The sequence below is a fragment of the Pteropus vampyrus genome, unplaced genomic scaffold (genome assembly GCF_000151845.1).
Source record: "Pteropus vampyrus isolate Shadow unplaced genomic scaffold, Pvam_2.0 Scaffold15, whole genome shotgun sequence".
Classification (NCBI taxonomy): domain Eukaryota; kingdom Metazoa; phylum Chordata; class Mammalia; order Chiroptera; family Pteropodidae; genus Pteropus; species Pteropus vampyrus.
The window spans coordinates 2,677,103-2,691,056 of NW_011888796.1; the positions used below are offsets into that span (position 1 = coordinate 2,677,103).

Sequence of the window (13,954 nt, forward strand, 5' to 3'; positions counted from 1 at the left end):
TGGTTATAATATAAGCAGTCTATAACACCTTATTACATAGATTACAGAAATCGTTTCAATTTGTTAGGACAATAATGATTCAAAGATGCCATGGTGATAACAGCTGACTTCTTGAAGAAAAATAAAAATGAAGTGGCTATGATAAACTTCAATTCTACTTCAACAAACAACTAATATCTTTTGATTAATGTTGACTAACACTATCTCAAATATTGCCTTTCCTGGAATCTCAAACCTAGAGAAGGTAGGTTTCCAGATCAGTGTTCCTATATCAACTTCAAACCAGTGATAATGGTTTTGACTATTAAAAAGGCAGGTAAAATATATGACAACATATTCTTACTTGGATTAAAATGGAAATTTGACACACAAACATTATGCATATAAATAATATACTGATAAAATAGTAGGATAATCATATAATCAAGTGGCTAAACACACAGGGAACTTGGTATTATACTAAACATAGAAATGAGATTAAAGCTGAAACATTAGAAAAAATATCCAATAATAAGAAACACTAGCAGTAATTAAAGAAAACAACTGAGTCATAAGCAAGTTAGTTTTTTAAAAAGTTCAAGAATAAACTTACTTCAATCCACCTTTTTTTCTATTCCATGACTACAAACAAATTAATTGTAACACCTAAATATTAATTTTGACCTTTGAACTTATTTCTGAAAATAACATTTCTATTTTCATGTGAAAATTGTGAAAAACAGCTAGATGTAAAATAGCCACAAATATAACATACTATCAGTATTCCACAGTTACTGTACTTAGGTAGATTCATTCCAAATTTCATATTCTTTCCATTACAACACAGTGTCCTCACTGTAGAATACACTTGAGGCAGAGTTCTATTTTAGTCTGGTTAATATATAAAAATGGTAGTATATTGGCAGTGACTGACAGTGGTAGTAACTAGGAATAGCAATACTACTCCTAGCAGTATATTGAGTATTTACTATAAGCCAACCATTATGTCAGGCTTTGTTTTCCTCACTTAACTCTCATAACCTATAATAAAGATTATGAAAAAATGAGATCAGTAGTTTTTCAAAGGTCCCACAACTAAGAGCAGCAGAGCTGGGCTTAAAAACTCAGATCCAAAAATTGATAAGCAGTTTCCAGAATTCAGATGGAAATTCAAGGCACACAGAATAGTCAATCTTGAAAAGAAGAAAGTTGGAGGATTCCTGCTTCCTGATTTCAAGTTAGCACAAAGCTACAGTAAACAAGACAATATAGCATAAAGATAGACATAAAGCAACAGAGTGCAACTGAAAGTCCAGGAATAAATGTCACATTTATGGTCAACTGGTTTTTGTTTCTCTTTTGATTTTATTGTGGTATATGTATTTAACAATTTTGCATTTTAACCATTTTTAAGTGTACAACTAATTATACAATGACATTGCATTCACAATGATGTGACACCATCATTACTATCCATTTCCAAAACATATCCATCTTATAATGTATAATTCCAACACACAGTTTTTATTTCAGAATCAGAACAGAGTATTATATTTTTAACTGAGCGAAGGATGAAGTAGCTAAAGTTTAGAGGTTGTGTTGCACCAACAACATGTATTTTTAAATACTAGAATCTTAATTCAGTTTGGCCAAGGGCTCACATTATAAGAGGAACTTAGTGACCTAGGACCAACTAAGGAAATTATAGATTCAAGTCTCTTGTCTCATATTCATTCCAGGGATGAACATCCCAAAATATTTAAAATAACTCTTTACTTTTCTTCTGAAATTATGATTTGATATACATAAAACTTGTGAATATGCTAGGTTATATGGTGGAGTGGAATTAAAGTTGCAGATGGAATTAAGGCTGCTGATCAGCTGACCTTACAATAGGGAGTTTATTCTGGGTTATCTTGGTGTTCCCCATGTTCTTACAATGATCTTTGCAAGTGAAAGAATCAGAGCAAAGGCAGTGTGAAAACTAGGCCTGCCAGATGTTGCTTGTTTTAAAGGTGAAGAATGTGTGTGGAGGGTCTGGGGAGGTGAGGGAAGTTGAGAGGCGGGGGCATGAACCCTGGAAAGATGGTAGTGACTAGAAGCTGGAAAAAAACAAGGAAATAGATTCTCCTCCTTGAGCCTCCAAAAAGGAATGCAGCCCTGCCCAAATCTTTATCTTGGCCTAAGATCCTGTATGAGATTTCTGAACTAAAGAATTACAGATAACAACTTTTTTGTTTAAGCTATTAAGTTAGTTATGGTAGCCATAGAAAACTAATACAGAAGTAAACACAATGTCTAAAATCGATACAGCAAAGAACACAGTATGAGATAAATATGTAAATATCAGAAGAAGAACTAAAAGAAAATGGTTGCTTCTAGAAGCAGCCGGAAAAACAGACAGCTGGATTTTATTGTTGCCATGAGCTATTTTAGCATCATTTGACTTTTTAGAACATGTGAATGCATTACTTCAATGAAAAATAAGAACTGAGTTAAAGGAAAACAATATAAACTAAGGAGGTGAAAAAATCTGATTGTTCTAATGTTTGTTAGGATTGAGAGTAGAAGATTCAGCTAAGCTGAGCTGTAGCTGACCTTTTCACTGTTTTTATTTTTATCATTAACCAGCAATTATCTTTCAAACCTTTCTGTTCTCCTCACCTCTAACATATCTATTCTTCCTTCTCAAACTCTAACACTATAGAATAAACAATAGGACTAATGGGAAGAGAAGGTTTGCTAATCAGGTCTTTTCAGCCGTAAAATATTTTCACTTCCAAGTTGATTGCAGAGAGGTTAGTAGAACTCGTAACATTTGCATTACCCCTTATTATTGATTGGAAACTTGCAGGTAGAGGAATGTGTGGCTGGAGAACATCCAAACTTCAGGTCCATGAAATGAGCTCAAATTCTGGTAAAAATTTGAATGAGAAGTAAGGATACAAAGATACTGTGATTTTTTTTTTTTTTTTTTAGAGAAAGAGCATAGTAAACACAAGATGCTCGCAATGAAAACTGCTTGGAAAATGATCATTCCAATACACGTGATCTCATTTTTCTACAGACTTTTAACACGCCTTGATTATCCCAATTCATTTGTTATGTTACCCCATATACTGCCTTCTTTTGGTTATTGTTTTGGTGTGTGTGTGAATTATTTTCACATGCATTATAAATTACTTAGGAAATAGAAACAGTTCTTATTTTTTTTAAAAAAGAGCTTACACTCAGTGATTAGTATTCTTCTATGCATATATAAGGTACATTATATATAACTGTTTAATAAATATTATGGAGATGTTTTATATTGAGAAAGACAAACGATTAAGGATGTACCTTGTTCATCCTTTCTCTCTATTCCCATGTTTTCCCTGTTCCCTACTAAGTGGTTTATCCAGGCTTCCTGCCAAAGCTAATTCAACAATCTGACAATTTACCTTAGATATTATCAGCTACTAAAGTTATAAATTTGAATAGCACTGAAGGAGCATATCCCTATAGCATTCTTTATACTCCAGAAATGTGAATTTTTAATAGCATAGAAATTCAATAAAACACTAAAAGAGAATGAAAGGCACTCTCAATAAGATTTTAATTTTAACTGCCTTATCTATATACTTATGCTCTATTGAAAAAAAATCTGCTTAAACCACCAGAGTGACTCGCAACTGCCAGCAATTTTGCTCCCAAGGGACATTTGGCACTGTTTGAACACATTTTTAATAGTTACAGCTTAGATGGTGCTACTCAGGCATTTAATCAGAAGAAGCCAGAGATGCTGTTTAACATCCTACAATGCACAGGAACGCCTTCCACAACAATTATCTGGCCCAAAATGTCAATAATACTGAGACTGAGAAACCCTACATACGAGGAATACAGGAGCCAAATAGAAAATGAGAAAGAATTTTTTTAGAAGTACATGAAATGTATTTATCATGGATTCTGATACAGATTAAAGTCTGTTAGTTCTGCCCCAACCTGTTTCCAACATACTTGTGGTAATAATATGTACTTTTGTCCATTTAATTCAAATATATTTAATGAACACCTATAGTATGCAATGCACTGTGTTACGTCCTGAAGAGAATACAAAGTAAAAAAGTTTAGAATACAAAGAAGTTTAAGTCATCATCCCTCTGTCAAAAACTGACAATATAGTTACGAATATGTGATATCATTTAATATTATATTATTAAATATAATATGTGATATCATTATATATAACAACATATAATTAAACTTAAAATAAATGAAACAATGAGAACTATCAAATACTATAATACAAAATACAGAAATCAAGGTGGACTAGAATGGCTACTCAAGATCTGAAAGAGAAATTTAAATTTATTTAGGGCCTAAAATAGATTAGATTCAGATAGAGATAAAGAGGAAAAGTATTTCCTGTGAGAAGCACAGTATGAGTTAATGTAGTAAGGCGCTACACAGATTATCTAGAGCAAAAGCTGGATATTCAAATGAAGTAATCTATAGAGTTAGGAAGACGGAGTGGGGTGGCACCAAGGAGGTCTTAAATGTTAGGATGAGAAACAGTTGTTATTATGAAGTCAATGAGGAGCAAGTGACACTACTTTGATGAGGAAATTATATATGAAAGCAGATTAAAGAAGTGTATTAGTCATGATTCTCCCAAGAAACAGAATAGGAAATGGAGATAAATAGAAATATACATGTAGGTATACATATATATGAGGTTTATTATAAGAATTGGCTAACAGGTTATGGAGGTCAAGAAGTCCAACAATCAGCCATCTACAAGCTGGAAAACTAGGAAAGCAGATGGAATTGTTGCAAGATACTTGGAGAGAGACGGGACACCGAGGCAATAAACAGGAAGTAGCGTTTATTGGTGCCGGCACCGGCTCAGCAGATTCACATCCAAAGGCTGAGCCCCGATCTCGCTGCGGGGCTTTCCCTTTTATACACATCTTACACTTCCTCATGTTCTTTCTATATAAAAAAAGTTTATTTTGATTGCTTGGCAGGCTGTAAGGGGAGTGACCAACCAGAGCCAGTGGTCTGTGCCACATCAGCTGTGACACTGAAAAGCCCCTTACCTATTATGGGAAGTATGTGAACAACCTTGAACCGTTACAGGAAACAGTTAGCTCGGCCTCTGCTACCACAGTATAACTCAGTCTGAGTCCGAAGGCCTGAGAACCAGGGAGTCACGGGTATTAAAGTCCAAACTCCCAAGATTCCAATGTCCAAGGGCAGGAGAAGATGGATGTCTCAGCTGAAGAAGAGAGAGAGAATTTGCCCTTCCTTGACCTTTTTGTTCTATTTAAGCACCCAGTAACCCCTTCTCACATTGGTGAGGAGAGACTCTTTAGTCTATTGAATCAAATGCTAAAGTCTTCCAGAAACATCCTCATAGACATGCCCAGAAATAAGTTTTACCAGCTATCTGGGCAACCCTTAGGCCAATCAAGTTGACACATAAAATTAACCATCACAGGAAGATTAGTATGGAAGCAGGATTGGAGCGTGAGGAAGAGAGTATTGACAAAAACATCAAAAAAAGTATAACTGTAATAATACATGTATGCGATAATGGGGTTTGATTTAGAAGAAAGAATAGAGAAAAGCAAGGAACATTAAGGAAGAACGGTTAGGACTTTAAAAAAAAATAAAGAGTAAATGTTCTGTATTTAATAGTTTAAAAAAGTTTGGAATGGATATTTCAAATATTTGTCTACAAAATACCCAGCAGAGAATCAAAAAACCCTAACTTGATCATTAATAGTGAGTTACAAGACTTTAGTAAATTGCTTAATCTGCCTGAGCCAGTTTTTATTATAAAATAAGCAAAATCATGACCAACCTGTCTACTTCATTCATACCTCTGTTGCCAGAAGCGAATTAAACAACATATATGAATAGACCTTACACGGATAAAAAAAGGGTGCGGTAGTAAAACATTAATGCCTATCTACAGGTCATAGTGGGTAGTCACACCCAGGCACATAATTTATTTAGTAAAAAGTTTATCTTTGCTTTAAGCAAGCTCTGTCCATTGTTACTGTGCATCTAAGTTTACATACCTTAAAATGCCTCTTTTCAGACCCCTCCTTCTAAAGCAGACCACCCTCAAGAGAGCACATAATTTTAACAATTCTGTAGTCCAAATCCGCATGTTGCTTTCTCCCATCTTCTTATGTTCCCTCCATAATTCCAAAAGTATAAAAGAAACTATTATTCTCAGGAACATTTAAGATCTTGCTCCCCAGCATGTGTCATCAATTTGGCTTAAATAAACTCTTACAAGAATTCTCTAAAGGTTTAGATGATTCTTCTGAGAACACTTATAAAGTCTAAACACAACAGAAACATTATTACTGCTGTTTAAAGGAAGAAAAAGGTAGAACAGTATCTGATCATCTTATAATTACAATAAATATGGCTTATTTAGATATCTTAAAATGAATAAAAATATCTAATTTTTTAAAATTTAAAATGATTAGATACAAAAATCCTAACTCCAGGTTTTTGTATAAAATTTTATTTTGCTTAGCTATATTTTATTTTCTGTATTTTGTTAGGCCATTATATGAATTTCTGAATGCATAAATAACCTTCAATTATATGTATTTCCTTATATATTTATACAAAACATGACATAGAAATATTATAGTAAAGAAAGAAGAGCATTGACTTAGAAGGTGTCTGCTGAGTTTTATTTCTAACTATTATATGAATTTAGATTATTTCCTACATAGTTGAAAACAACCTACATGTCTAAAAAACGTGATTAGTTATCTAAATTATGATGTTTGGTAATATAATCAAAAATCAAAAATTTTTTTAACATCATTTAGTAAAATGAGAAAATGAGATAATAAAAAAGAAAATATGAAGTTATTTAATAATTCTATATGTAATATTATGCTAACAAATTTGAAAAAAACTAAAGGAAATCAGAGGTTCTTTGAAAATATGATAAAAATTGATACAGGATGAGGTTTAAAAGTTATTTTTAAAGGCCAGAAACAAAAAAGAGATTTAAAAGGCTGGCAAATCCACTTCTAAAAAGGCATCATGAGCAGAAACAAGATGGTTTTTGAGTTTGTAGCTCTAGATTTTATTATATATCGACCTGAGTATACAATTTCTGAGGACATAAAACCATTAATTATCTCTTAATGTCTTCCACGGAACCTAATACAATTCCTAGAAAACAAGTGCTTAATAAATATTTGTTGGTTTATTTATTTTTGAATGATCTTAGGGAGATTTTAAAGCAAATTTGTGTTAAAAGAATTGTGTGCCTAATGTCCAAAATAACCATATAGCTTACACATTTAAAGCATTAAACCATTTACTTCTAAATTCTATTTTGATAGGACTTATTCCCATGTTTGCTAGAAAATAAACTCTAGTCATTTGGTTACAGGCTTATAATCTTAATTTAATGATGTGAGAAAGAAATAGTGTAGTTACAATTCACTGTGGTAAGTATTAGTAAACAAATATGCTCTTGATTAAAATTAGGCAATTTTCAAAGAGTATTAACACATTACAGCAAATGAACTTACTACACAATGGGAATGATAAAGCTTTCTAGGAAATCCCATAGTGAGAATATAGTAGTAAAAAATATCTTTTCCTTCGCTTATTTCCTGCTGATGGCCTACAAAATTCCCTTTTTACTTTACTACAAATGGTGTTAGAGCAGTGAGCATCTATATGCAAACAAATGTACTTTGATCTAAACTTCACACCTTACACAAAATTAACTTATACTGATCTTAGAACTAAATATAAAATTGTAAAATTCTGTAAGAAAATACATTAAAAAATCTTTGTGACCTAGAGTTAGGCAAAGAGTTCATCAAAATTGAGAACTTTCACTCTGAAGGAGACACTGTTAAGAAAATAGAAAGACAAACTACAAATTGGGTGAAAAAAAATTGACAAACCACGTATTCAACAAAAGGCTTGTATATATCCTTATGAAGAATATATAAATCTCTCAAAACAACACTAAGAAAGCAAACAACCCAATTAAAAATGAACAAAAGGTTTGAATAAACACTTGACCAAAGATTATATACAGATGGCAAGTAAGAACATGAACTGTTCAACATCATTAGCCAATAAGGAAGTGAAATTAAAACCATTATGAGATACCATTGCATACCTGTCAGAATGACCAAAATGAAATATACTGACAATACCAAGTGTTGGATGTGGAGCTCATATATTGGTGGTGGGAACGAAAAACGGTACATCAATTTAGGAAAAAAATTTGGCAATTTTTTAAAAATTAAACATAACGCTAGTTAACAGAAAAACTTGTACATGAATGTTTATAGTAGTTTTATCCATAATCTTTTAAAACTAGGGATATTTCACAGGGAAACAAGAGTTTCAGATATTCGTTTAAAAAAACAAAACCCCCAAACTGTTAAAACTAAAAGATCTGGGAACATCATTCCCACCGTAAAATAGGACAACACTATTTGATAATGAATAGTAACTTCTCTACGTTTAGAGCATGCCACAGTTCTGCCACACCTCCTTCCACTCCCCAATACAGTAAATGCATATGCATTGACATCTGGCCCATTTCACTTTTGTATACTTGCCTGGTCTCTTATTGTAGAATTATCAAAAAATTGTGATCCTCATACCACAGTGATGAATTTATTGCTGGACAGTGGCTGCACTTAACCAGGGATTACATTTTTCAGTTCCTTGGATCTAGATAGGGCCACAGGACTAGTTCTCACTAACTGAATGTCAGCAGAGTAATCTTTCTGAATTTCTGGCTGGGGTTTTAAAGTGGACTTTTCTCTCCATTTGCCATTTGAAAGCAAAAGTCTCCAAGGTCTTAAGGGATGAGAAAGCCACAGATAAAGACATAAGATCTGCCCCAAGACATCGGAAATATTCACAATAGACTGTTACATGAAAAAGAAATAAAACTTGTGTTAAATCATTGAAATTTTGGGTTTATTTGTATAGAATTTAGTGTTATTCTAAATTTGTGCTGTCAAAATAGGGTAGCCATTAGCTACAAGTGGTTATTTAAATTTATTAAAATATTTTGGTTCCTCAGTTACATTTTAAGTGCTCAATAGGTACATGTAATTAGTGGCTACAGTATTAGACAGTACAGATAGAATATTCCCATCTTCATAGGAAGATCTATTGCATAGAGCCACTCTGATACACTCCAATAGGCATCTGAGTTTGTCACTCCTGATTTTGGACCTGAAGTAAATAGAAACAAAATAATCTTGTCGATTTTAAATATAATTATTCAGGAGGGATTAATATAAATACTAATAACATTTGTGTGACAGTTATAGGTTAAGAAATAATTTTCGAATACATCATTTAATTTGGGTCTCCTAAACCAACTTTTTGAGGCTGGCAAGCACAAATTTCTCCACTTTCATCCATAGCAGCATTTCCATCAAAAATCTTTCTTATTGTAGACGTAAAATTTAGAAGAAATACATATTTGACATAAAAAATCAAGAAAAATGTTTTTTTACTGAGGCTAACATAATATTCAAAACAAATAAGTATGGGTAGGAAAGATAGTGTGTTTGTTACTATTCTTATTTGTTCCCATTTCAACAGGTATTAATGCTTTTCATAACCTTTGTTATACCAAAATAAAAAAAAAAAACCCACTTCAGAGTGGAAATAAAAGTTTGAAACTCCCTTTAAATCAGTTTTGGCTTCTATAGACTGAAGACATATTTGTGATTTTGGAGGAAAAAGTGCTTTGTTTAGCTGAGATTTTTTCCATGGGTAAATAAATGGATATTAACTTCCCAGAAAAACAATAAACTACCTGATCTCTAGATAATTAAAAGTGAAAATTTGTTAAGTTTTAAAATTCTTAAATAACCTCATTTTCTTGTCTTTTGTGGACAAATTCACCTTGGAGTTCTAATGACTTTTCTAAATGTTTGTTTATATTCACAATCTGACTTAAAGAAGTTGCAGACTATTTCTTGTTCTCTTCACTCATTATCATTGTCACTACTGATGCACATAAACACTGTTCAAGCATTTATAATTATAATACTTGAATACTTAGAATCATCACGGATGCAACGATGGAGTGAGATAAATCTTTTTTTCCTACAGAGACTCATACCTGTGGTTAAATGACAAAGACAGTAAATACCTAATAAGGGGAATTCTAAGATTTCCATGAAAAGGTTTGTGTCACTGACTCATACTGTAATCGACACAGGAAAGTTACTTTGCCTTTCAAATTAGTGACTCTTTGAAGTTATGAGTACATGAGTTTTTCTAAACTATCTATGAAATTATGTCTTTTTCTTTCCATAGTCCAGTGGGAAACTAAATGCTGACCAAAAGGATGGTTATTTTAAAAGCAGTATAAGAACCTGATGATATTCTCCTTTATTTTTACTTTTACTAATAGTTTCAATATATTACCTAGAAAAAAAGTTTTCCTTTTCAAGTACATTCAATAATTCCATTCTTCTAAATGTGGCATATCTGGTTTATCTTCAATACTTCATACTTAAAAGAAAATTATACAATATGCTTGGGATTCAGTGACATGAGGTAGCAAGAAGTTGGTGACTTTTAACAAAGTCAGTACTTATAGGCTCAGTAAGAAAATGGTGAGAAATAGACATAGAACATGATGAATTAAAAATAATGATATCCTTAAATGATATCCTCTGTAGAATTAATCGTATCTTCCATCTATATTTTACTATGGTGCTAAATATTCTGCGGCTAACTCAACACCATTTTCCTTATGGGTGTTTTCCTACAAATTACCCATTTGGAATTGGAGGCAGTCATGATCATCCCTTTACAATTCGTGAAGTTGCTTCAACTTTCTGACTCACTAAATATTAGCAATAAAACTAAGGTCTAGCACAGGTCATACCCAATCTCCATTCCTTTAGCTTTTTGAGAAATTTTGTAAGCTGTTAATTTCCTGCAATAAATCTCTCCCTGCTTGAAAAAGCTAAAATGATTCCTATTTTTCTGACTGAATCCTGGCTCATCTAATCAAAAGTGAGAAAAACTAACACCTAGCTACTCTTCTCTAAAGTGGTAAAATAAGAGTAGAGGCAATAAAAGGGGAAATTACACAAATGAAAAAGAAAATTTAATGTAGAAAAATAAATAAATTTCTATAGTTAAAACCATGACAAATTTCTGACAGTTATTAATATTCTTTTGAAAACACTATTTTAAAAAGCATAGTGTTTAAGTAACTGACCCCGAACACTTAAATTATGTAAGATAACAGATATACTTTTATAATAGCAATGGATTTTCTTCTCATTAATAAAAAAATCTCATCCTTTTACTAGTTGTCATCAATGAAACAAAAACCTGTGAAGAAATTATTCAATAATATTACTTTCTCATGTCTAGTCTCTTTTACTGTTTTAAAAAGAATAATGGTAACCATCTGTTACAACTGCAAAAATAAACCTGCATCACCTCCATCATATCCAGCTATTCTTATTGGAAAGGAAAAGGAGCCTATTGTTAACTGACAGCATTCCTGTAATATAAAAATCCACGTTTTCTCTTATTTCCTTATAATAAATAAAAAAATAAAAAATCACAATTTATCTGCTCTTAGGTCAAATTTTAAAGAATTGTTTTAAATTTCTAGTTCAAGATACTAAAATATAATACATTTCTGAGAGTTTGGCTTTAAGTAATTTTCTTTTACACATGGTTTTATAGATATTTAATTGCCTAGCAAGTGAAACTAAAGGTTTTATAGATATTTAATTGCCTAGCAAGTGAAACTACAAAAAAGAAATAAGTAACAGGTGTTTAATTGAGAGCTATACAATGAGCAAAACACAAAGATTAAAAAGAGCAAGCAATGAAAACTCATGTTATAGTAATATTATATAGTAATACCCAGTAATATTCAGGGTAATTGGTGGCATATGAAGTGATGGTTTTTGGTGCCAAGAAGTTTATAATCTTGATGGAAAAGCAAAATATAAAAAATATATATAACACATATATGTATGTGTATATATACATATTATACATAGTAAATGGAAAGACAGCATGTATTCATGTATTGGGAGACTTAATATTGTTAAAATGTCCATACTATCCAAAGCAATCTACAGATTCAAAACAATCTCTATTAAAACACCAATGGCATATTTAACAGAAACAGAAGAAAACAATACTAAAATTCATATGGAACCACAAAAGATCTCAAAGAATCAAAGCAATCTCAGGAAAGAAGAACAAAGCTGTAGGCATTGCACTTCCTAACTTGAAAATATATTACAAAGCTACAGTAATTAAAGCAGTATGGTGCTGGGATAAAAACAGACGTAGATCAACTGACCTGAATAGAGACTCCAAGAATAAATCAATGTATGTAGTCAACTGATCTTCAACAAGAATACAAAATGAGAAAGGATAGTCTCTTCAACAAAGAATGTAGAGAAAACTGGATATCTACATGCAAAAGAATGAAATTAGATCCCTGCCTTTCAGTATATATAAAACAAGAAACCTAAATCAAAATAGTTAAATACTTAAAAGTTAAGACCTGAAACTGTAAATCTCCTAGAAGAAAACATAGGGGTTGACACTGGTCTTGGCAATAATTTCTTGGATTTGACACCAAAAGTACAGGCAACAAAACTAAAATAAAGAAGTGGGACTACATCAAACAAAAAAGATTCTGCATAGCAAAGAAAAAAATCAGAGTGAAAAGGCAGCCTAGAGAAAGAGTGAAAATATCTGCAAAGCATCTACCAGATAAGAAGTTAATATTCAAAATATTTAAGAATCTCCTGTAATTCATTAACAAAATAATAATAATGATAATAATAATCCAATTAAAAAATAGGTAAAGGACATGAATAGACTTTCCCCAAAGGTGACATACGAGTGGCCACCAGGAATATGAAACAGCATTCATCTTTATTAATGATGTTCAACATCACTAATCATCAGAGAAATGTAGATCAAAACCACAATGAAGTATCACTGCACAGCAGTTAGGAGGGCCATTGTCAGAAAACAAGAGATAGCTACTGTTAGCTAGAATGTGGAGAAGAGGGAACCATTATAGTGTTGAGGGAAATGTACAATGGTGTGGCCACTGTGGAAAATAGTATGGAGGTTCCTTAAAATATTAAAAATAAACTACAATATTATCAGCAATCCTGCTTCTGGGTGTACATCTTCAAAGACTTGAAATCAGGATCTTTAAGAGATATCTGCACCATATTCATTGTAACATTATCTGCAATGGCCAAGATTTGGAAATAACCCAAATGTCCATTGACAGATTAATTGATAAAGATAATGTGCTACATACACACAATGAAATATTATTCATCCTTAAAAGTGACGGAATTCCTGCTATTTGCAACAACATGGATGAACCAGACCTTACGTTAAGTGAAATAAGACAGTCGCAATAAGGCAAATACTACATGATTCCACTTATATAAGGTATATAAAACAGTTAATGACAAAGAAGCAGAGACTAGAATGGTGGCTGCCAGAGGCTGGGAGAGGGGCAAATGTTTTTCAATGGGTATAAAGTTTCTATTATGCAAGATAAATAAGTTCTAGAGATCTACTATACAGTATAATACCTACAGTTAACAATATAGTATTGTGCATTTTAAATTATGTTAAGACGATGGATTTCATGTTAAGTGTTCCTTACCAAAGAACAACACCACAAAAGAATGCAAGGAAATTTTTGAAGATGATGGACATATTTAGTACCTAGATTATGGTGATGGTATCATGTATGTATGTATGTATGTATGTATGTATGTATGTATGTATGTATGTATGCAAGCAAAAACCCAAACTCATCAAGATGTATACATGAAATGTATATAATTTTCTGTATATCAGTTATACCTTAATAAAGCTAAAAGATATTCCATAACTTACTTTATAATTTTCTATTATTATCAAGTGGACAACA

The 13,954-nt window shown here is 32.0% G+C and overlaps 1 protein-coding gene across 9 annotated transcripts in view; it reads right to left on the minus strand.

Annotated features, from left to right (window-relative positions):
- GPHN (gephyrin) overlaps positions 1–13,954 on the minus strand; it is a 404,083-nt gene that overhangs the window by 285,486 nt on the left and 104,643 nt on the right. The window contains exon 1 of one of the 9 annotated variants that reach the window (XM_023526955.1): positions 2,807–2,893. The exons of the other annotated variants lie outside the window; for them this stretch is intronic. Coding sequence (XP_023382723.1) covers positions 2,807–2,877 — 71 coding nt within the window. The 5' untranslated portion in view covers positions 2,878–2,893. Of the gene's footprint in view, positions 1–2,806; positions 2,894–13,954 lie in introns of those variants that run through there. 9 annotated transcript variants of the gene reach the window in all.